The sequence below is a fragment of the Panthera pardus genome, unplaced genomic scaffold (assembly GCF_024362965.1).
Source record: "Panthera pardus isolate Hobbes unplaced genomic scaffold, ASM2436296v1 HiC_scaffold_3, whole genome shotgun sequence".
NCBI lineage: Eukaryota > Metazoa > Chordata > Mammalia > Carnivora > Felidae > Panthera > Panthera pardus.
In genome coordinates, this window is record NW_026526876.1 from 2,661,580 (window position 1) to 2,686,504 (window position 24,925).

The 24,925-nt window shown below is 38.8% G+C and overlaps 1 protein-coding gene across 1 annotated transcript in view; it reads right to left on the reverse strand.

Moving 5' to 3' along the window:
- AKAP10 (A-kinase anchoring protein 10) overlaps positions 1-24,925 on the reverse strand; it is a 77,989-nt gene that overhangs the window by 10,066 nt on the left and 42,998 nt on the right. The window contains exons 6-14 of the mRNA XM_019413334.2: positions 20,130-20,214; positions 19,180-19,303; positions 17,962-18,098; positions 15,340-15,484; positions 13,343-13,516; positions 8,539-8,648; positions 5,163-5,245; positions 1,406-1,458; positions 702-803 (exon numbers count right to left, since the gene is read on the reverse strand). Of these exons, the coding sequence (XP_019268879.2) occupies positions 702-803; positions 1,406-1,458; positions 5,163-5,245; positions 8,539-8,648; positions 13,343-13,516; positions 15,340-15,484; positions 17,962-18,098; positions 19,180-19,303; positions 20,130-20,214 (1,013 nt within the window). The remainder of the gene's footprint in view (positions 1-701; positions 804-1,405; positions 1,459-5,162; positions 5,246-8,538; positions 8,649-13,342; positions 13,517-15,339; positions 15,485-17,961; positions 18,099-19,179; positions 19,304-20,129; positions 20,215-24,925) is intronic.

Consider the following 24,925-nt stretch of genomic DNA (forward strand, 5'->3'; position numbering starts at 1 on the left):
ACCAGAGCCTAAAATCAAGGGTCAGTGCTTAAACAACTGAGCCCACCCAGGTGCCCCATACTCTAGGGTTAATTGAGCTCCAGCAGTAAGGCATAATGTTTCTGAGGAACTACCCAATGCCTTGTCCATTACAAGACCTTGGTTAGTAGGGGTGGGACCTATTCCTAACCCATGTTTCAGGAATTAATTTCTGTTATTTTTTCCATGGCCATGGGCATTTTCACCCAATACATGTAGAGATCAGTATTTGGCCAAGCCCTTCAAGGGACCTCTCATAAAGAGAGAAACTCTGGAGCTTTCTTTCTGTGAAGCTCCTTTTCTGGTATTCTTCTCTATGACTTCTAGCCAATTTAGGTTATCCAAACTTTGACTTCTAACTCCTTAATTCAGCAACACTATGAACTCAATTAAGGTCTCCCCTCCCTGCACTTTGGAAACTGCTTCTGGGCAGTGAGCTACAGATCACCTCCATGTTACCCTTATTTCAAGAATTACAGACCTCTACTGCCTTTTGTCCAATATCTGGAACTAGCTGTTTCACTTAGTTTGTTTTCTAGTTGTCCATGATGAGAGGGCAGTTTCTACAGCAGCTAATCCTTCAAAGGCAGAAGCAGAATCTCCCTTATGCCCTTTTTTAATATCTGGAATTTAATTCTTTCCAGTTTTTATACAAGCTAGATCAGAACACAGGTCATTCTTACCTTTGTAGACCTCTCTAAGGGCTGATCATATTGTGCCTGTTGCATAACAATAACATCACTGACTATCATTTTAGCAATCTTCCAAGCTAGCTCTTCTTGGGCCTAAAACAACAACAACAAATCATTTCAAACTGTTGATAATGGTTATTCATTAGAAAAGTCAAGACTTACATTATCAGTGCTCTAAACACAACTGTATATGATAGGACCTGGGCCACCCTCTGGCTATGCTACATTAACATGCTATTTGTTCACTGTCTTCTAGGGTGAGCTACTGGGTACCCAACATCATGACTATTTTCAAGTTAGATGATCAAAACATTTTTCTTTTTCCACTCACATCTCTCAATGTACTTAACTAACAAGTCAAAAAGCAAGCCTCCTCTTCTGCAAACAGAAGAAGTGAGGAAAGAAACATTTGAGCTTTTTGTTTCTATGGATGCCTGATGGTTGATGGAAACTTGGAGGTATGGATATTTCTCAGTGGCTAGAGTCTCTGAACTAAAAAATCCTGCACTGACCCCACAAGGCAATTGTTAGATACTAAAAAGGGCCCACCCTTTCTTGTTACCTCCTGGATAAGGGAGCAATGATGTGCCATGTTGCTTAAACGTGGGAACTAAGGAAAGAGAAAACCTGAAACTTTACTTAGACAAAGTGCCACTTATAAACAGGAATTTCTTTACACTGAAAGTAGACTTTACCTCATCAGTATTTCCTTGCACCCATTTCTTCATAGCTTGTGAGAACATGGATCCTAGTAAACAAAACCAAAATTGAATGTAGATTTCATGCACAATTCTACATTAAAAAGGTGCTCTTATTCAAAAGCTATTTCCAGAAATGGATATTTTTTTTTTGTACACTCTCATCTAAAACATTAAGGAATATTACCGTTAATCAAAATTGATTATCTCCATTAACAAGTATTTCACTTGCAAAAGACTTTTGAAAATCTGTTTCAGAGTTTTGGACTTTTCTTCTATTCTCGTCACTTAATAAAAGTATTATCGGGGCGCCTGTGTGGCTCAGGCAGTTAAGCGTCCAACTCTGGCCCAGGTCATGATCTCATGGTTCACGAATTCAAGCTCCAGGTTGGGCTCTGTGCTGAGAGCTCAGAGCCTGAAGCCTGTTTCAGATTCTGTGTCCCAGAATTCTGTGTCTCTCCCTGCCCCTTCCCTGCTCATGATCTCTCTCTCTCTCAAAACTAAAATAAAAACATTAAAAGAAAAAAAAGAAACTATTCTCTAGTGTTAGATTTTCAGCTAATATTAAGTGAACAAAAGAAAACCATGACTAGGATTTGGTCTTAGATAAGAGTCTAGTGGTACGTCAGGAGGTATCAATCTACTTGTCATATATCCACATTTTTAGACCAGCTCCTATACAAAAGGGCTTCCAGTAAAAACTACACTGTCACATGCTCAATCTCTGGTCTGTATAAATTGGCTGATTAACAGCAGAGTTCTAAATGGCCATGCTCTGTCCAGGCCACAGCACACCTCAACCCCCTAGGAGATACACACAAGCCTATCTTCGTATAGGTAGGTACTCGGGTGCTGGGGAATCACCAAGACATAGACTAGCCACTTTTTCCATTAATGAAATACATAGCTTATCCTTTCATTAACACAAATAAGCTCCTTTCCAACTTGGCCTTAAATCAAGCAGTTGGTAGATTATTTCTTAGGCAAGGTATTGATTAAGTCAATGACTGGATTAGAACTATATATAGCATTCATGAAAAGTGCAAAACCTGCATCCTTTCCCTTGATAATTTTTAGTATTAGCTAAAAGTCTGAAGACTGGTCTACTTCAACTTTACGGCCAACCAGTCAATAAAGCCACAACATTACACACTCGGCCTAAAGTCTCAAATGGCTGTTGAATTGCCCAATGCACTGCTCTCTCTTCAGGCTAACCCAAAGAGCCACACTGTGACAGTCTCCTACATGTTTAACACCCTCTCTCCTTTTCAATGCACCCAAGTTTGGCTCCTTTCTGTGCCTCCCCTCCCCTTTTAACACGGAACTTCTCCAGGACCCCATTTCCAGCCTTCTTTTCTCCTTTGACAGATCTTCTCTGGGGCATCTCATCCCCTCCTGTGGCCTTAACTTCCTTCAAAATGCAAATAATTAAAAAACTTGACCTTGGGCATTAAAATTCATGGACTTAGAAATTGTCCTACAGTATCTCACAATTAACATGTTCCAAATTGAACTTGTCTGTTCTCTACCTACTCTTTTTTTTTTTTTTTAAAGTTTATTCATTTATTTTGAGAGAGAGAGAGAGAGAGAGGGAGAGTGTGCAAGCAGGGAAGGGGCAGAGAGAGAAAGAGAATCACAAGCAGGCTCTGCACTGTCAGTCCTGAGCCTGATGCAGGGCTTGATCTCCTGAACTGGGAGATCGTGATCTGAGCCAAAATCAAGAGTCTTGATTTCTTGCTACCTGAGGACAGTGTAGAGCCCTTGCTGGCCAATACCCCACAGAGGCTGTCTAATACTTCCTCTACTCCAAAGCTACCAGTCACTTCTTCTTTGTACTCATTTTTTACCAATAAAATACACTATTAGACTCTAAGTTTCTTAATGGCAGGATCTGTATGTTCTAACCTGCCCCGTGAATAAGAGTGCACAGAGGCACTACGAAATTATTTACTGAATGAACTGTGCAGACTTCCTTCCGTCTTTGTACTTTTCCCGACTGTGTACCTCAGGCTTCTCTGGCAAATTAGGAAATAAAATCAATTATTTAAATAAACTGATAGGGTAAAATAGGTTAACAGGCCCTTTTTGGGTCTAAATGATTTCAACAACTGTTGCATTTTTTGCTTACTCTGTCAATGTATATCTGACCCAAAAGTAGATTGCTCACCAACACCAAGATCATTCCTTACTCAAGTAGTAGTTGAATTAAAAAATAAATATAATACAGGCACCTGGCTGGGCTCAGTTGCTGGAGCATGTGACTCTCGATCTTGGGGTTAGGAGTTTGAGCTCTACGTTGGGGGTAGAGTTTACTTAAAAGTAAATAAATAAATAAATAAATAAATAAATAAATAAATGGAATGCAATCCTATTATATTCAATAGGAAGATTAATAATAGCTCTTAATTTTAAACACATTTCTCAAAATGGGACATTTTCTTCTTCTTTTTTTAAAGTTTATTTTGAGAGAGAGAGAGAACGTGGGAGGGGCAAAGAGAAAGGGGGGGGAGGGGGAGAGGGAGAGAGAGAGAGAGAGGGAGAGGGAGAGAGAGAGAGAGAGAGAGAGGGAGAGGGGGAGAGGGGGGGAGGGGGAGGGGGGAGGGGGAGGGGGGAGGGGGGAGGGGGGAGGGGGGAGGGGGGAGGGGGGAGGGGGGAGGGGGGAGGGGGGAGGGGGGAGGGGGGAGGGGGGAGGGGGAGGGGGAGGGGGAGGGGAGAGGGAGAGGGAGAGGGAGAGGGAGAGGGAGAGGGAGAGGGAGAGGGAGAGGGAGAGGGAGAGGGAGAGGGAGAGAATCCCAAGCAGGCTCCACAGTACCAGTGCAGAGCTCGATGTGGGGCTCAAACTAACGAACTGTGAGGACACGATCTGAGCCGAGACCAAGAGTCAGACACTCAACCGAGACATCCAGGTGCCCCTGGAACACTTTCTTCTTACAAATTAGTGTCTTTTACTCCAGACAATACTGTCAATCCAATCACACTGAAAAATTTCTAGATCCCAAGTGAATGGATCCACATTGGTTTTTAAAATCTTCCTTGTAAACCAATTGTTTGGAAGCTGAAATCAGTCACAAATAATGTACTTGTCAAAAAAGATTTGTGTTTAACTCTTGCAACTAAATGAGCACTCTCCAGGTGATTTTAAATGAAGGACTTGAATTTCAACCTCTTCATACTTTTCACATATATATCATGTATTTGAAATTTCAGCAAATTAGAGGAAATTTAATGAATTAAAGGGTCTTGAGATAAACCTCAAATCCAACCTGGACTGGGTATTCACCATTTTTGTTTTTTATGTTTATTTATTTTGAGAGAGAGTGTGTGAGCGAGTTGGGGATGAGCAGAGAGAGAGAGAGAGAGAGGGAATCCCAGATTCCGCACTGTCAGCACAGAGCCCGATGTAGGGCCTGAACCCAAGAACCATGAGATCATGACCTGAGCCAAAGTCAGACTGACTAAGCCACCCAGGTGCCCTGGGTATTCACTATTTTAAATAAAAAAGTGAAAAATATTTTTTCATGCAGATGTGCTTTCTGGAATGGTAAAGCAAATTCAATACCTTTCATTCAGAGACTGTACAGAGATGTGATTACACAAAGCCCTTGTGCTCAGCTGTGACTACAAACACAAGGTGAGAGAGAAGGCAATTATTTCATAAAATAAACGGTTTAAATCTTAAATGATCCTTCACTTACAGTCACTGACTAATGTGAGCAAAGGCTTAATTAACAGGGAGTATGAAAACACCACAAACCTTTTGATTTCTTCACATCAGGTTCAGGCTCAGATTCTCGGATGAATTGCCCCAAGTCACTTACTCTTCCAAATGTCATCTTCCTAAATAAGTACAAAAAGAAAAACATGATTTCTAATGATCAATACCAAATTAAGGAAAGAAAAATTCCACTCTTAAGCATCTCATTTAAATGTAGGAAGCTAAAAATACTGTGTCATGTTATTCAAAGCAAGGCTTATTTTATTTTATTTATTTTTTTTTTTAAGCAAGGCTTATTTTAAATAGAACTGTCCCCTAAAGAAAGCAAAATAATCTTTAATTCAATGTAATTCCATTCAAAATCCCAGAAAGGTTTATGAAACATGATGGGTTAACTGGTAGCTCACAATTCTAAAATTCATATGGAAGACAAAAGGCATAAGAATATCCAAGATAATTTTGTAAAGGAGATAAAAAGGTAGGAACCTGTCTTAGATCAAAATGTGTATTACAGAGCTAGAGTCTATAGAGCTAGAGTCATTATATATTACATATAGTCATTATATATGCTATAAAGCTACAATAATATCAAGCAAACTTGAAAGGCAAAGAACACAGTGAAAGACCTTATTTAACAGATTACTAATCAATAATGAATATTCAAAAACATAAAGAATTCCAACAAGTAACTAAGAAAGACAGAAAAATGTAAAAAGGAGACGAATAGTCACTTCACAGAAGAGAAACCTGAACGACCAACAAACATGCCAAAAGCAACTTAATCTCAGGGGCAACAATCCAGATTGGTAAAAAATCAAACATCTGATGTTATTTAGTGTCAATAAAGATACGGGGGAAACGAGTATCTTCCTTAAGGGGGGGTGGGGGTGGGGGTGGGGGGAAGAATGCAAAACATATAGCTACTCTTAAAGGGAAGCTGGTTAACGGGCGCCTGGGTGGCTCAGTCATCAAGCATCTGACTTCAGCTCAGGTCATGACCCCATGGTTTGTGAGCTCGAGCCCCATTTTGGGTGAGCAATGCTTCTCTCTCTCTCTCCTTCTCTCTGAGGGACTCTCTCTCTCTCTCTGTGTGTGCCCCTTGCTCACTCGCGCCCTCTCTCTCTCAAAAAAATAAAGAAAATAAAGGTAAACTGGTTAAGATCTATTAAAACTTAAAATCTGCCTCTTGGTACAAGGAAGTATATAAAAGTAATTCTTTTGCCATTCTGTGCGTAACAGTGAAAAATTGCAAACAACTTGAATATTCATCAATACCCAAAGGGCCAAACAGTGGCCACAGTTATGAGCTATAATTAACATTTTATATGGAACACTACATACAGTTAAAATGAGGTAAATCTGTATATACTACTATAGAAAAGTCTCCAAAACTTACTGGACTGAAAGCACAAGGTACCAAATAGAGTGTAATATCGATTACATAAAAATAAGCAAGCAAAAATACATACTATGATGTCACAGTGATTATCCTGAGTAGGAAGGGGAGAGAATAAGCTCTGGTGTGGGATCCAAGGGGACATCAGCCTTATCCACACATTTAATTTTTATAGGAGATTAATGTATTTGTAATTAAAAGAAGAAAAACAAACTGTGACGCCCATGTATTATTTCACTCGGGCCATGGTGGGTCTTATTTTAGGGTTATCCTTCCCAGTAAGTTGTCATTTCACATGTGCTTGCAATACACCAACAGACAGAAATATGTCTGCCTTGAGAAACATCTCAGGAGGATGCCAAAACCATAAGACTAAAAACCAACACTGAAAACTATCTTTAAAGATGAAGAAAAGTTGGGGGGCGCCTGGGTGGCTCAGTCAGTTAAGCGTCCAACTTCAGCTCAGGTCATGATCTCATGGTTCATGAGTTCGAGTCCTGTGTTGGGCTCTGTGCAGAGCCTGGGGCCTGCTTTGGATTCTGTGTCTCCCTCTCTCTCTGTCCCTCCCCCATTCATCCTCTGTGTGCGTGTGTCTCTCTCTCAAAAATAAATATTTTTAAAAACTAAAAAAAATTTTTTTAAAGATGAAGAAAAGTCATTATTTCTCTATTTCTGACCCATTTTATATATTATCTGTTAAAATATATTTATTTTACACACACAGCAAAAAAATTACAGAAGTAAAACATCTTGCAATTGACAGACTGCTTTAAGTCAGGTTTTAAGTAAATGAACTAACAACGATTCCTTAAGAATAAATATAATCTTTGGGAATTAAATCATTTAGGTTTATTGTCTACCATTTCCTAAAAGAAGAGATAAAGATCACCACATTGATGCAGCTAAAGCATGCTTTCTGAAGACAATATGGTCCCACAGCTTTAATTTACTTCAAAGTACATCCCACGACTCCCTGGTCTCCCAAATATCACTGTTACTTTCTGATAAACTCAATTAAACATGTTGAAATCCCTTTTTATGGCATTGCCGGGACTGGGGTTGGGTCTGAGTAGGGTAATCAAGACTTTACACAGGTTTATATGTTAATCAAGCCATCTTTAGAGAGGAGGAAGTGATTTTGTGATCTGATCTGTGGTAAAGGTCAGCAAATGGTATATGCTAGGAATTGATGTCTTTTTGTTACAGGATAAATTAAACATCCAATTCTTAATTAAATACAAAGAAATAATTTTATTCCATTTTCAAGTATTAGTTACACAGTATTAGTCACTGTACTTTACTTTTGCTTTTAAGACAGACTTTGAAATAGCTAACATACTAACCAAATGAAACATGGAAGAGATACAGCCTAAAACCTGTCAGATAAACATGATACTCATCAACCTTGTATAGCATGGTGGAATGATGACGGTAATGACATTTATGGAGTGTTTACTAGATATTAGGCAAGGTTTTAAATGCTTTTTGTGTATTACCTCATTTAATCCCCCGAACAACCCAATGAAGCAGTAATATTTTTCTCAATTTAGAAATGAAAAAACTGAGACACCAAGAGGTTAAGTAGTTTTCCAATAAGTGGCTGAGCCAAGATAAAAACCCAGGAAGTCACTCCTGAGCCTTCACTCTTAACCATGGTCTACTGCATACTCTATATGAGTAAGTGCTGGCTATATAACAGATGAGAAACAATTTTTAAATCTTAATTGTTTTTAATGTTTATTTATTTTTGAGACAAAGAGAGATAGAACATGAGTAGGGGAGGGACAGAGAGAGAGGGAGACACAGAATCCGAAGCAGGCCCCAGGCTCTGAGCTGTCAGCACAAAACCTGATGCGGGGCTTGAACTCATGAACTGCGAGATCATGACCTGAGCCCGTGTCAGACGTTTAACCAACTGAGCCACCCGGTACCCCCCAAATTTTTAAATTTTAAATTGAAAAATAAAAGAGACAAAATTCCATAAACTTGTAAACATTTTAGACACTCAGTCAAGCTTACCCTGCATATGTCCGCTGATACAAAGATTCTGGATCCAAACTGGCAGCATCCACAATGATCGCTTCATCAAAATTTTTCAGAATTTTAACACTGGCTTTTTTCATACTGGACTACAACAGAAATTGTAAAATCAGCAGTATATTATTTGGGAATCAAACAATCCTGGGTTTGAGATAGGAAAGATTTGCACAAAATCTTCAGTAATTGAAATACACATAATTTTCACTCAACCCCATCATGACTGAGATGCGAAACAGTAATGATTCTGAAATGTAACCTCGAAATATAACTGCAGGAGCAAGCACAATATTAAAGTGTACGACCCAAGCTTTTAATGCCAAATCTGTTTGTTTTCCTGGTGATCTAACAAATGTGCTGTCTTTACAGGCATTGTGTTCCCAAGGGTGCAAGACACCCATCCATCCAGGTATATATAGCTTAGCTAACTTTTACAAAATAAACACGCATACTTTTGATCTTCAGTGAGGCCAAGAGAAGCTGAAGAAAACTTTCTAAAATGACCAGCTAGAAGAGTGTAGTAAGTTCTCCTCCAGCATGTTATCTCCCACTCCTCATCCCACGAAAAAGCAAGTCAGAATTGTTGTTTCTATAAAATACCAGAGCCATGTGTTTTCTCAGTTATTCCACTTCTAAAAATTCAATTACAGACAGACTCAGCTCAACAAAATGACTAATATGCAAGATTATTATTCACTGTAGCACTGTTTAAAGTAACGAAAGGCAGGAAAATGTTTAAAATCTGTGACTAAGGTACAGGTTAATACCCATGACTCACGTATAGGTTAACATCCATGGTTAAGGTATAGGAACAGATGCTTACAGAACACACTCCACAGTACATGGGGTTCTCTCTATGTGCTAAGAAGGGGTAAATAAGTAAAAAGAAAGAGGCACCCAAATAAAGAAGACAGAATACTTCCTTGAGGCTACTGTTAACTCAGTTACCAAAACTGGACATCACAAGAAAAGAAAACTACAGATCAGTGTAAGAATTGATGCAAAACCCTAACAAAATACTAGCAAACTTATAAAAATAATTACATACCACCACCAAGTGAGTTATCCCAGGTATGCAAGGTTGGTTTAACGTCTGATAATCAATTAATGTAGTACACCATATCAACAGAGTAAAAACCAAAACCCACATGACCACTTCCATTGATACAGAGAGAACATTTGACAGAATCCAATACCTTTCATGATAAAAAAAAAAAAAAAAAATTCGACAATTAGGAATACTGGGAAATTTCCTCAACTTAACAAAAAGCATTTATGAAAAATCCATACCTAACAACATATTAAAAGATTAAAAAACTGAAAGCTTTCCTCATGAGGTCAGGAATAAGACAAGGATGCCAACTTTCACCACTTCTGTTCAGCACTGTACTGGAAGTTTTAGCTAGAGCAATCAGGCAAGATAAGCAAATAAAAGGCATTCAAAGAGGATAGGAAGAGAGAAAACTATTTCTACTAGCAGGTGACATGATCTTATATAAAAAAAAAAATCCTAAAGAATCCACAAGAAAACTATTAGAGTTAACAAATGAATTCAGTAAAGTTGAGGTACAAGATCAACACACAAAAAAGTTATATTTCTATGTATTACCAGTGAAGAAAAAGAAATGGAGAAAGTATTTATAATGGCATCAAAAAGAACAAAATATTCAGGAATAAAATAACTCAAGGAGGTATTAAGACTTGTACACTGAAAACTACAAAACATCAATGGAAGAAATTAAAGGCTTAAATAAATGGGATGACGTCCCATGTGCATGGACTGGAAGACTTAAATGGCAATACATCCCAAAGCAATCTACAGATTCAATGTAAACCTGATCCTAAAATTCATATGGAATCGTAAGGGACCCAGAATAGCCAAAATAATCTTATGAATGGAATGTGAGTTGGAGGACTCACAGCTTCTGATTTCGAAACGTATTAAGCTGTAATAATTAAAACAATATTAGTATTGGCGTAAGAAAAGACATGTAAGATCAATGAAGTAGAACTGAGAGTCCAGAAATAAAACCCATGTATCTAAGGTCAAATGATTTAAAAAATAAATAAATAAATTTAAGTTTATTTGTTTTGAGAGAGAGAGAGAGAGAGAGCGCGTGCGAGCGATTGAGTGGGGGAGTAGCAAAGAGAGAGAGGGAGACAGAGAATCCCAAGAAGGCTCTGCACTGACAGAGCGATGCTGGGTTCGAACCCATGAACTGTGAGATCATAACCTGAGCCGAAACCAAGAGTCAGACACTCAACCAACTGAGCCACCCAGGCGCCCCTAAGGTCAAATGATTTTTGACAAAGATGCCAAGATCCTTCAATAGTAAAAGAATAGTTTTCTCAATAAATGGTCCTGGGACCAGATACCCACATACAAAAAAATAAAGTTGGACCTTACCTCACACAACATGCAAACCTAACTCAAAATGGATCCAAGGCCTAAACTCTTAGAAGAAAACACAGGTGGGCATGGGAAGTGACAGCTTTATGTTTCATTAGCTAGGTTTCCATTTGGGGTGATGAAAAGTCTGGAATCAGACAGTAGTAATGGTTGTACAACACGGTGAATATACTAAATGTCACTGAATTATACACTTTATGATAGTTAACTTTATGTCAAGTGAATTTTATCTCGATTAAAAAAATTATACTTCTATACACTTACAATGAAAATGTGAATATGAGAAAAAAATTCCATTTATAATAGTATCAAAAAGAATACAATATTTAGAATAAACAAGAAATACCAAATGGATACTTGAAAACTACAAAATGTTATTGGAAGAAATTATAAAAGATGTGAAGAAATGAAAGGCATCCTGTGTACATGGATTACAATATTAAGTATTGTTAAGACGGCAATATGTCCCAAATTGATCTATGGAGTCAATACAATCTCTATCAGAGTCCCGGCTGGCTTCATAGAAGTTGACAAACTGATCCTTAAATGCATTTGAAAACTCAAGGGACCTCGAGAAGTCAAAACAATCTTGAAAAAGAAGAACTAAGTTGGAAGACTCTCAGTTCCTGATTTTAAAACTTGTTACCCAAGCAATGGTAATTAAGACAGTTAAATAGAGCGATTATTTGATCTAACAATTCTACTTCTAGGTATATACACAAGAGAAATGAAAACCCATATCCACACAAAAACTTGTACAACAGCATTATTCCTAACAGCCAAAAGAGAGAAACAACCCCAATGTCCATCAACTGATGGATAAACAAAATGTGGTATGTGTGTAAAAGGGGATGTTATTTGTTCATAAAAGGGGACTAGTTCCGATACACCCTAAACATGGATGAACCTTGAAAACATCATGCTAAGTGAAGGAAGCCAGTCACAAAAGACCACATATCGTATGGCTCCAATGACCAGAACAGGCAAATCTACAGAGATAGAAAGTAGATTAGGAGTAGCCTAGGGCTGGAGGAGTGGAGGATTTGGAGGGTAGTAAAGGACACACGGTTTTTTTCTTAGGTGAAAAACTTTTAAATTGGCTGTGGTGACAGTTAAGCAACTCTATGAATATACTAAACACCACTGTATTATGTAACATAAATGAATGAACTGTATGATTTGTGAATTCCATTTCAATAAAGCTGTATGAAAGAAATAAAGGAAAAGAAAGAAAGAATATATAAGGAATGATTTCAATTATATAACTGAACAGGTAACACGAACCCACACCATCAAAATCAGGATAGTAGCTACCTGGCAGGGAGGATAGTGACTAGAGGGGGGCACAAGAGAGTTTATGACATACTGGTAATGTTATGTTTCTTGATTTGGATACTGGGATACATGCGTTAGGTCTGTTTATGAAAATTCTTTAAGCTATATAGTTATAGGAGTTTTCTGTACATATATTATACTTCAACCAACAATGTAAAACTATATTTTATGGTCAACACTTAGACCCTGTAAGTGCCTAAATAAAAACAAAACCCTCTAGCCTGTATCAAAAAACAAAATGGCAACTACATTCAGCAGGTAACCTAAACAGGAGGAAAAGCTACTGGGGAGAGCTTTGTTAATGGTAATAAATAGTATTCTTACAAATTAAGAAAATTATCCAGGGCCCTGTGTCAAAAAATCTGAAGTGTTATTTATTTATGTGTCAACAGTGTAATGAGAAAACAATTATGCTACATTACGGCAAAGAACACTAGACAGGGAATATGTTTTGGCTCTTCACTTACTGTGAGACTTGAAAAAAATCAGTTAACTTTTTAGCACTTCCCTAGATCTCTTCTCTTGGGGACAACCCATTTAATGTGATTTTGGAGAGAATCCGAGAAGTCTGATACATGAAAGTACTCCAAAAAAAAAAAAAAAGGTTGAGGAAATGTGCAATGGCACTAGAATTTAAAATAAAATCAAAAGCTCTTCAGTGAAATACAGTATTAACAAATCTAGGCATTCACTCAATTATTCTATAAGAAAAGCATCCCCAGTGTAGTTACTAAAATTTCCCAAGTAATTACACTAACTAGCTCTTCAGAGGCTCTAAATGCGTATTATTTGATTACGGAGAGCACCAGCTGGAGTGTCAAGCAGAATAATGGCCTGAATGAAAGAGGACAATACCTTACGATATAATATACTGGTAATCACCACGGATACTCTGATTAGAACATACAGTAAGTAGGCTAATTTTATTTTCTCTTTCGTTTCTTCTGCAACTAAAACTTACAAACAAAATCTGTTACTGGTATTTGAAGGAAAGGATTCGTACGCTTTTCTTCCTAATGGCAGAGGCAAACTGGTCAATACCTGAGAAGCTGAGCCATCGGAACCGCCTGGGTGAGAGTCATCAGGAGGGCCGACAGAGCCATGAGCAGCCAGTGAAACGTTCCCTCCCAGAAATTCATCTCCTCGAACCGAATGGATGAGATCATTCAAATATTTATAATAAAGATTGCTGGATAAAAAGCCAGGCAAAAAGACCTGAAAAAGAGGACAAGCATTATTTTAAAGTTGAAACCAAATACGACTAAAATTTTATTTGCAAACAAAATTTTACCCGCAGTTCTACCAGGTGGTACAAATGATTTTGTCACACTACCAAGTATTATCCCTTCATACACAGTTTACATTGTGACTACAATTAAGAGTACAATTTGTAGGTTTTTTTCCCTAAAAAACACTTGCCATAAAACTATTACACAGACTTGATATTTAGACTTCTTAGTGACCAGAAAACATGCAGGGAGTGAATATAACCTGACACTACATTTTTCTGGTTTGCTATAAATATTAAAGTCCAGGTGTATGTATTGATAATTTACTTTTGAACTGATTTCCTTAAGATAAATTACCAGCTGTGTGATTATTGAGTTAAACAGCATGAACATTCTAGCTTTGATATATATGGCCAGTTTACTCTTCAGAAGGATGTTGCTAATTTGTATCATTGGCAATATATCAACGTGTCTGTTTTGAGACCGGCTTTCCAACACTGGATTGTGTTTTTCCAAATCATTGTTAAATAAGTGCCTAATGATGGATGTTTTTCTTTGCATTTAAAAATTATTAATGATGCTGAATAAGCTCCCATGCTTATTACTGGCATTTCCTATCACCAACTTTTCCTTCATAGCACTTAGCCCATGACGGTGGCACTTAACATGTTTTTAACTTGTGCCTTCTTTATAGACAGAGCTCCAAGAGGGCAGAAACCACATTTCTTCGTTTACCCCTGAAACACCAATACCTAGCACAGAAATTCTCAAAGTACTGATGAACAAACCATCTAGGTCTTTTTCTCATTTATCTACTTGATAGTATTCTTAAAATTAGTGTAAGTTCTTTCACATATATACATTTTATAAGAAATATTTTTATGTTCTGTTTTTCTGTGTATTTTAATTTTCTTTTTTACCCAGAAAGCTTGCACTCTTCACATGATGCAGATTTGGAACTTTTCCTTTAAGATCAGAAAGATTTTAACCTTAATTTCATTTAGTTCAATTAAAAAAAATTATCCCTGGGCCATAGCTGATACTCTACTCAGTTTAGCACTAGATTTTAATGATTTGAATTTTATATGTAACTCTTCCATGTTCCTGAAATTCAGTTTTTATGTGTAGTCTTATTTAACAGTGCTTACTTAACCCTTTCCCACCTAGATACACATGACATACATAAGCAACAGAACCTCATGGGCTTATCCTGGGCTCTGTGCAATTCCTGGCAAAATCTGCTCTCGTTCATTAGAAGAATAAATCATTCACAAATTCCAACACCTTATTATTAATAAGCTATCAGTGATACCCCAGAAGTTATGATACACAAAACTAGCACTCTAGCCCTGTTGACAGATATTGATGAAATATCTGGAACACCCCTAGGCTAACTTCACCCAATATTGCTATCGAATCATTTTTGAAAATGTGATAACAACAGGCTATGTTAATAGCCATTGACATTTTTTAATGCTTACTATGTGTCAGGCGTAACATTAATAGTAACTGCATCCATCTTACCTCATTTTAATCCTTAAAATAACTTTAAGTATCCATACTATCTCCATTTTACAGGTGAGGAAAACGGCATTAAAGAATTTCAGTAACTGCCTGAGGTCACTCAGCCTATAAAGGTTAAGATGAATACATACCAAGTCAGAGTCAAAGCCTCTGCTCTTAATCACTATGCTCCACTGTTTCCATTTTCCACTGTTCTGTTACATTTGGTTTTTCCCGTGTTATGTTTTCTGGGTTTCACCAGTAAAAACTTCTCGCGGTTTTAATATTTTTGAAGTTCTTGGTTACCTTCTCCATGGTCGTCCAGGCCTGACGTAATGGAGTTGTGAAACAGTTAGGGAGTGGCCCACCTTCCCTGCAGATATTGGATTCGATTTCTAATCGCACAACATCATCAAATCCAAGAGGATGTGTGGCTTGGAGGGAGAAGTACCTATGGTACAAAGACAGCCAAAGAAAGTAAAACCAAATTCCACAGCCAGTAGAAGCAACTTTTGGTACCTACACTAGAGAATCTTCTATGAGGCTACTCGATTCAGCCCGCAGACCTAGGACTCTAGAACTGGCTGACAGCTGGGCTGCAACCTTGATTCCCACGGCCCTAAAGTCAACTTGCTACCTTTGTATTATCTCCTTCCGTCATCCTTAGCCCTTGTTTAAGTTTTCTGAGGGTCAACTGACACAAAGAAATCAATCAATCACACACATTGAATGGGTACCCATTCTCTGTTCAGCACTTGGGAGAGAGAAATCGACTTAAAGGAGGGTAAGACACAGTTATTTCCCCTGGAAAGGGAGCAGAAAAAATCTCTGCACAGGCCACAATAAGAACATGCCATCATAACTAAGAGACCCAAGTAATGTACAAGTAGGAATTCAAAATAAAAGAACAGTGAGGGGCAAGCAGGTGGATTTGATGTATTTGGATAGGATAACAGGACTTGATGATTGGGTGCAGAAAGGAGAAGGAGTAATTGATCAGTGATACCTCAAAGATTTCTAACTTCTTAAGATATAGTGCAAAACTAGTGTCTTGGTAAGCTGATTATAAAGTGGATACCAAAAAAAGGAGGATTAAAAGAAAAATACCATCTTAGGGACTTCTAAGTCCTGTCTACGATACAAATAAAGACTGATTAGATAGGACTGTGATGTTACATACATGATATACAGAACACATAAAAACAAACAGGGATTGGTAAAGTCAAATTTGGCCCAATGAACTTGACAAAATGACAGTGCGAGTGGGATGCCATACGGTAACCCTCATTTACAAAGGCTCCCAATGTGACAATGGGATCCAGTAGGAAAACAGACTCTCTGCTCTGTGGGGTTACTGACCTCCAGCCAGGATCTCACTACTAGTACCATTTTTCTGTTCCAGCATAAAAAAATATACATATATATTTTTTGTTATCAGCCTTTTCTTAACAGACAGTTAGTCTCCCATCTTGTAATGAGTAAGCTGGTAAATACTCTTCCATGATTGGAATTTTGGAGCATCTCAGACCAAATTTCTAAATGTAAACATCTGCTATTTCAACGTCCATGTAACAATATTACTTATATAATATTTCCCACAAATACATTATACTAAAATAAACACTGAGAAAACATTAAGAACTGTATTCCAGCTTAAGTTATGCCACTAACTCGCCCTGTGACTTTGAGAAAGTCACTACGTCTCTGGGCCTTCATTTTATCATCTGCAAAATGGGAAAATCGGACTAGATCCCTAATCTGGCTATTCATCAGCATCATCTGGGGAATCTTCTAAAAATAAAGATTCCTGGGTCATACCTCAAACATGCTGAATCAGAATCTCTCAGGGAGGACTGGAAACCTATTTTTAACAAGCCCCCAGGTGATTTTCACACAGACAGCCCAGCAAGAACTTGCAGAGCAATGTTTAAGAATCACTGACCTAGATGCACTCAGCTCTCTCCCAACCCTGACAGTCCATGGATTCTCCTCTACCATCAAGTTATCCTCTTAGCAGTTGCTTGTGGATACAAATAGCATATTACTTTTCTTTACAGAATATGGAAAATTAAATGAACAGAGTATGGGCGCTGGCCACAGCCTTATCACTTAACTGACCAAATGTTTTCAGTCTGTTCACTGTAAGATTTTGCCATCCTCTCATTTGCAGTGAAGACAAGCGAAAAACTGTTATTCATTGAGTATGAACCAGGCTGAGCAGATCTGCACCACAAAACATGATCCACCTATAGAGAGTCAAGACCCTTTTTCATATATCCCAATTAGTTTCATCTTCCTTTTTATTTTTTAGAGAGGGGAGAGAGAGCGTGTGCATATGCACGTGTGTGCGGACCGGGCAGAAGGAAGGGGAGAGAGGGGCTCTCAAGCAGGCTCCACGCCTAGTGCAGAGCCCGATGCGGGCCTCAATCATCTGACTGTGAGATCGTGATCCAGGCCGAAATCAAGAGCCGGACACTTAACCAACTGAGCCACCCAGGTGCCCCCATCTTCTGCTTATATTCCCTACCCAAGTTTTACTTACCCAAACTCATGTTTCCTGAAAGTGCCACATTCCCCTAAGTTTCTCTGACTTTGCTTGTGCCAATCCCTCTGCCTAGAATGTTCTTTCCTGCCTTCTCTGGCTAGCAAATTTCAATTCGTTCTTCAGGATCCAATTCTCATCTTTCTCTTGTGAAACCCTCCCTGAACTCCACCACCATCAACCTTCTTGCCACACACAGACCTCCTATTCCCCCAAGACCTTTGTTCTAACAGTCCTAAAACTATACACACCATATGAAACGTAGCTTTTCTGCTACTCCCTGTGAGCTCCTTGACAGCAAGGACTGAATCTATTCATCTTTATTTCCAAAGTACCTATCAAATAACAAACACTTGCCAAACGCTGAATACATCAACAAAACTCACTTGTCATATAAAATCATGGCATCATTCTGTGCCTCCTGTCCATCATACTGGCCCTTCTTGGCAGCCAGCTGAGACTGGAAGTTATCTGCTGCCAACCAGAACTGTAAGATATTCACTGCATCCTCTTTCTCCATGTACTAGGAAGGAAAAATACAAAAGAAGAAAAAAAGACCATAAACAGATTTCTCTCCCCATCTCTAATCTCTGAGTCCAACCATTAAAATACAGGACGCGCACGCACGCACACACACACACACACACACACACACAAAACACAACACAAAAACAGATCCACTTGTTCAGTTAATGCCAGTCAACAACTTACAGTTATTTGAGATTGAAAAGCATAAAGCCATTCTTGCAGGGAGAAAATACAAAAACTAACAACAGAACAACCACACTGCCGGATACAAACTTAAGTGAACTGGAATAAAAATCACGGTAAAGATGATTAGTGGTCCCTCGCTGGCAAACACACACAGAGTAAACTAACCAGACCAAATCTTTTATACCTGATCATTTCCATCACTCCACGCAGCCAGAGTAACGGGAACAAATGCTGGACTTAGGCTGATGGCAAACGAGGGAGTGAGAAAGCAGATCAACTGAACGGGCTCTATTCTTGGGGAAGGCAGAGTCAAGCGTATCCAAGTTACGCTCTGTGAGCCTGGAAATCCTCTCATCTCTACTTAATAGTCATTTGCTTTGCAGCAAAAGCATTTCATTTGCTGAAGCTGAACAAATACCATTACACTAAACTGTGTGCCTCAAAGAGATTAATATATTCATTGCTCGAGAAATCCTATCCAGTGGCTAAAGTAAAAGGGACGATAGTAGGAAAGAGTTTGCTACCTTTCTTTCTCTCTTCTGAAGTCTGGTCTGCAAATATGTGTGCATTGGAATCATGTACCAAAACTGTGGTTTTTTAAAACAGCTCCAAATAATCAAAAATATGCATTCTCTTATAAGCAGATGTTTAATAAGTTTTTCAAAGTTAGAGTTATCTTACACTGAATTTTCACATTCTCTACTCTGACTAACACGCCATCAAAGTACCCTTGCCATTAGATACAACTTAAAATAGTACTGTGTCATTCCAATGGATCTTTTTGGAAATGACTTGGCTCTTCCGTGTTTTTTCTATAGAGGGGGCCCCAGCATTTCTAGTTCAGAGGCTGGAATGCTCTAACAGAGTGTGAAAGGAAATGCAGACTTTACCTCAGAGAAATAAAAGAGGGCTGACTCACAGAAGAGAATGTCAGCCAGGTAAACAGTTCCACTGGTCAGCACTTCAATCTGGTATTTACAGAAATGGTGACTTCGCAGAAACTCACTAAAGTGCCTGCACATGGACAAAAAGGGAAAATTTGAGGGAACGACCAAGGAAAGAGCTTAACTGGGAAAAATACACTCTTTCCATTCCGTGCCTGTTGTATCTTAAAAGCCTAGGTCAACACTACCTCCCGTCCCCTGGTGTCGTTCCTGGTTCTTACACCTGGAAATAATCTCTCCCCGCTCTTGGTGGCTTTGTAGTTTTCCTCTGTGACACATGCTACCTCCTATTACGGTAACCAAAGATCATGCCCTATTTCTCTCATTAGGCTCTAATTTTCTTCAAAGCAGGCATTGTATCTAACTGTGCCTTGCACAGAGCACCCTTTTCAGAAATGCTAAATGAATCAATATGTAGATTTTTTTCTTTTTAAGGGCATGCAGCAGTAATTAATCTCAAACAAAACAAAACAAAACAACTTTGGAGGCCGTTTCAACAAATCTATGTGGATTTAGTAGTAACAGCATCCATTAAGCCTAAAGCATATGCACGAACAAATTAGGATATCCACCTGCACACGGGCATTGTTTGAACAGAAACCAATTGTAACAGTCACACTACACCCACATCACCCCCAAATGACTTCAGAATTAAAAACAAATTCTTTTAACCTAGGAAATATTAACATTAAAAACGAACACGGGTTTCATTATTTTTAAGAGTTCACATAATTTATATTTAAAAGACACCATTAACCAAAGTAGTCTTAGAGCATGAGTATGCTTATACGATCCTGTAAACATTCAAAATACTTAAGTCCTCAGAGACCATTTGTTTTTAGTCGAGTGAACCCAAATCCCGAAAATGCAAATGGGAAAGTATGTAATTAACTTACTCTTGCTCCATTGCACTAAAGACTATGGACTGTGCCACAACAAAACAGTTGGGGTCCACCTGTCCATCTTCTCCACAAATCTTTGCTGTAAAAGAAATGGTAAATAAATTTCTACTAAATCTGAACTATACACCTTTGGGAATCAGAGGAATAAAGGTAGAGGCATATGAATCAGAAAGTTTTAAATAGAGCTAAGAAAAATACAGGTGCACGGCTAATCTTGAGGTAGGGAAGGTCTTTCTAAGCATACACACAAAAGTAGAAATCAAAAGATTTAACAACATAAAATTAATTTTTATACATGAGAACACCTCCGAAACAAAAGAAAACAACTGGTGCAAAAAATTCTCAGCATGAATGACAATTTACTTTGTATGTGACAGATTATTATCATTCATATATCAAGAGCTCCTACAAACTAGTAAGAAATGTCCTGGAAGAAAAATGAGCCAAGGACATGAAAAGACAGTTTACAAAAGAACAAATATAGGGGCGCCTGGTTGGCTCAGTCAGAAGAGCATGCTACTCTTGATCTCGGGGTTATGAGTTCAAACCCTATGTTGGGTACAGAGATCAATGGAAAAAAAAACAAAACTTTTTTTTTTTTAAAAGAACAAATTATAAAATGGCCAATATGCAAAGATATGCATGCTCGCTGGTCATCAAATAAATATAACTACAAATTAGAATAATGAGGCACCCCACCTTTTGTCTAGCAAATTGGCACAAAACTGTTACAACAATGCATATGTTTAATTGTGTAACGCTACACTGCCTTGTTTGAGCAAGGGCATGGGAAAACAGACACTAGCGTTTGTGGGAAAATAGTGGTATATAATTTTCCGGAGGGCATTCTGGTAGTTTCTAGCAGAAGCTTTAAAAATAAACATGCCCTTTCAATCAGCAATTCTATTTCTAAGACTGCAACCTAAAGAGTTATGGATTTGTAAAGAGGTTTATCTGTAAAAAGTTTAGCAAAATGTTATTTGGAAGAAACACAAAGTGTGCTAAAATTAGGAATTACCTAAATCAACTGCAGCAAGTGGGTAAGCCGGTTGGTTAGCCAGCTATCAAACATGGCTGAAACCCTCCCGCCCACGATGGCTGGTTTCACTTTAAGTTCAGACCTTAGCACGACCTTAATGAAACCCAAGGATCATACTACAGTCTCCTGGGCCATCTTCTCTCATACTGTACCGGACAACACACAACACATCTTCTTCTCTCTCTTTCAAAATGATATACATCTTCGAATTCTCTTTGTTGATTACTCTGCTTCCTACTTCATTAAGAAAACAGAAGCAGTCAGAAAATTATTTCCATCTCCTGCCACCACATCTACCAGCTCACCTGCACCTCTACCCACACACTCTGCATCTGAGCACCGGACCCCTTCCTCTTGCCTCAAGACTTCTTTCTTACAGCAACTGTCCCCTCGGTCTCCTGCATCGCTTCTTTGCTGCTGCCTCATATTCACCAGCTACATACAGTCTGTCTGTCTGTTACACATATGAACTTGCTTGTATGCTATACCTTATATGCGTATAACACATCACCACAAAAACAAAACGCACTGGCCCTTGACTTAACATCCCCTTCCAGTTTATCCCTGGAGCAAGATGCCTCAAAGAGCTGCTCACACTTGCTGTCTCCACTCTGCCTCCTATTCTAAGACTCCTCTGATGAAGTTTTCGTCTCCACCCGTACCCTGAAATTAAGATAACCAGTGGGCCAGTTGTCCACAGGGTTGGCAAGTCCATTCCATTCCTAGTACTCATCTTACTTAACCTCTCAGCAGGATTTAACACACCTTCGATCACTCCCTTACCCCCAGAAACGTTTTTTCACTTGGCTTCCAGAAAAGAACTACTGTCCGGAGACAGAGTTGATAAAGCGGGGCCTACTTTACTAGCTGTTACTCCTGAGTTTCTGCTAGTTCTTCCTCACCTGCCAGACTTGTAAGTATCAGGCCTGCCTCAGAACTGGGTGCTTAAGACTTCTTTGTCTTCACTCATCATACTTATGCTGAGGGTAATGTTATCCGTGGCTCTAAACCACCTATATGCTGATGACTTCTAAACATGTATCTTCAACCTACACCTCTTTCATGAACTCCTAGTGCAGATATCCAGCTGCATACTTGACATTCACCATTTAGTGAACACCCAAACTCCTGATTTTCCCCATAAGCCATTACCCTCACAGTCTGCCTCATCTTATAAATGGCAACTCCAGGGGCACCTGGGTGGCTCAGTCGGTTAAGCGACCGACTTCGGCTCAGGTCATGATCTCACAGTTCGTGAGTTCAAGCCCCATGTCGGCCTCTTTGCTGACAGCTCGGAGCCTGGAGCCTGCTTCGGATTCTGTGTCTCCCTCTCTCTATGCTCCTCCTCTGCTCGTGCTCTGTCTCTCAATAAAAAATAAACGTTAAAAAAAAAAAATTTTTTTTTCAAGTTTATAAATGATAACTCCACTCTCTTATCCAGGTTTGTTTGTTTATTTGAGAGAGTGACAGCATATGAGCCAGCGAGCAGGGGGAGAGAGGCAGAGGGAAAGGGACAGAGAATCTCAAGCAGGTTCCAAGCCCAGCACGGAGCCCGAAGCAAGGCTTGATCCCATGACCCTGGGATCATGGCATGAACTGAAATCAAGAGTCTTACATTCAACTGATGGCCACCCAGGTGCCCCATTATTCAGGTTTGAAAAACAAACAAACAAACAAACATGAAGTCATGCTTAATGCCTTTTTCCCCTCTCACACTATTCAACTTCAAACCATCAGTAAATTCTATCAGCTATACCTTCAAAATATCTTTAAAATTCTACCACTTCAAGGATTTGCAGAAGATGAAGGAAGCAGTGGAAGCACAGTTTTTGGGTTATTCTGAGTCCCCATATAAACAGGGAGTAATGAGCCAGCAAAACCAGAAACCCATGGATAACATTTACAACCAAACTAGGCAGGTGGGATACACAGTAACAGCTTAAGTGCAGACTTCTTCCAACTGTAATGTACTTGAAGTAGAGCTGTGTAGAGTATTCCAGGGGCGGCTGGGTGCCTCAGTTGGTTGAGCATCTGACTTCAGCTCAGGTCATGATCTCATGGCTCAGAGTTCGACTCCGCACCAGGCTCTGTGCTGACAGCTCGGAGCCTGGAGCCTGGAGCCTGGAGCCTGGAGCCTGCTTTGGATTTAGTGTCTCCCTCTCTCTCTGCCCCTCTGTCGCTTGTGCTCTCTCTCTCAAAAATAAATAAACATTAAAAAAGAAAAAAAGCATATTCTAAATGAAAGAAGAAAACGGGGTAGGATTCAGAAGAATGAGGTTCAAAGAAGAAAAATGGTCTAAAAACATAGGTAATTAACATTTTAACTTTCTCAGATCTCTTGATCACTAAATGTTACCAACTTATACTTCAAAAGATTTTTTTCCCCTCACGGGATTATATCATTAATTTGATAAATAAAAGGAAAGAAAATAATTGAAGCGATATTTCATTTTTAAATATTTTACTTGAACCCCCCCCTCCCCCCTTTTCTCCCCTACCCCTGCATAGTTTGGTTATTCACTGGCACAAACAAATCCCCAAAGGAATCACTAGCCAATCAATATCTCAAACAGCCAAATTCTAATCAGTTAGCACACCCCAGTTGTCCTGTTGCAGAGGAAATGCTGGTCTAGAGAAGTGTGGAAGATGGTTGTAACAAATTCCCACATAAAAATAGAGGAACTGCATAGAAAGGCCAAATTCCAAAGACAACATTTGCAACAAAACTGGGTGAAAACCCAAAATACAAGCAAATGGGGACAATCAACAGCCCCAAGACCTGTATAAGAGTCTATCTGTGTGGGAGAAACAAAGGGAAAACAATGGGGCCAACATCTGACAAGCCCTAAAATAGTCAACAGTTGTTCACTGGAAAGTATGGTGGGCCAAATTAAGAACTACAGTTTAGACAGGAAAAGGTTTTGCTGTCTCCAATAATGAATGAATGCAAAGTATCTGTGATAAAGACTGAAAGAGCCCCATGCTGGGAAGAATCTGCTAGAAGAATAACATGCTATATTTCATAAATCAAAAATATCAAGTTTCTGCAATAAAAATATAAAACTCAGTACCAGGACTTGATGGGAACATAATAAATATTTGTTTAATGAATAAACAAATCACTTTCATCTGTGATTACAGGTGCCTCTAAGGTCCTTCTTATACAACAGAGTAAAAACTCTTTTTTTTTTTTTTTTTTTACTACGACCTACAGAGAAATAGGTTTACATGACATAGTATATACATACATACATAAACATATGATGAAAACAATTTCCTGAAATGAGGTTTGCCCTTACTACTGTGAAGCACTTTCATTTTTCTATTCTAGTCTTTTTTTGGCAGGAAGGTGTGGTCATAAGAGGAGACTAGTCTGAATTTACAGCATGAAAAACATTGCCAAATAGCATACCAGTCAACGTGTAGTGGTCTATTTTCTCGCTTTTTCTTTTTTTTAATGTTTTTATTTTTGAGAGAGAGACAGCATGAGCAGGAGAGGGGCAGAGAGAGAGGGAGACATAGAATCTGAAGCAGGCTCCAGGCTCTGAGCTGTCAGCACAAGGGCCTGACACAGGGCTCAAACCCACCGACCACAAGATCATGACCTGCGCTGAAGTCAGACAGTTAACTGACTGAGCCACCCAGGTGCCCCTGTAGCGGTCTGTTTTCAAATCCTGAGTCTGCTATGTCTGAGGTGTGTTATCTTGGACAAATAATTAAATCCCCTCTTTGTGCTTCAGATTTCTCATTT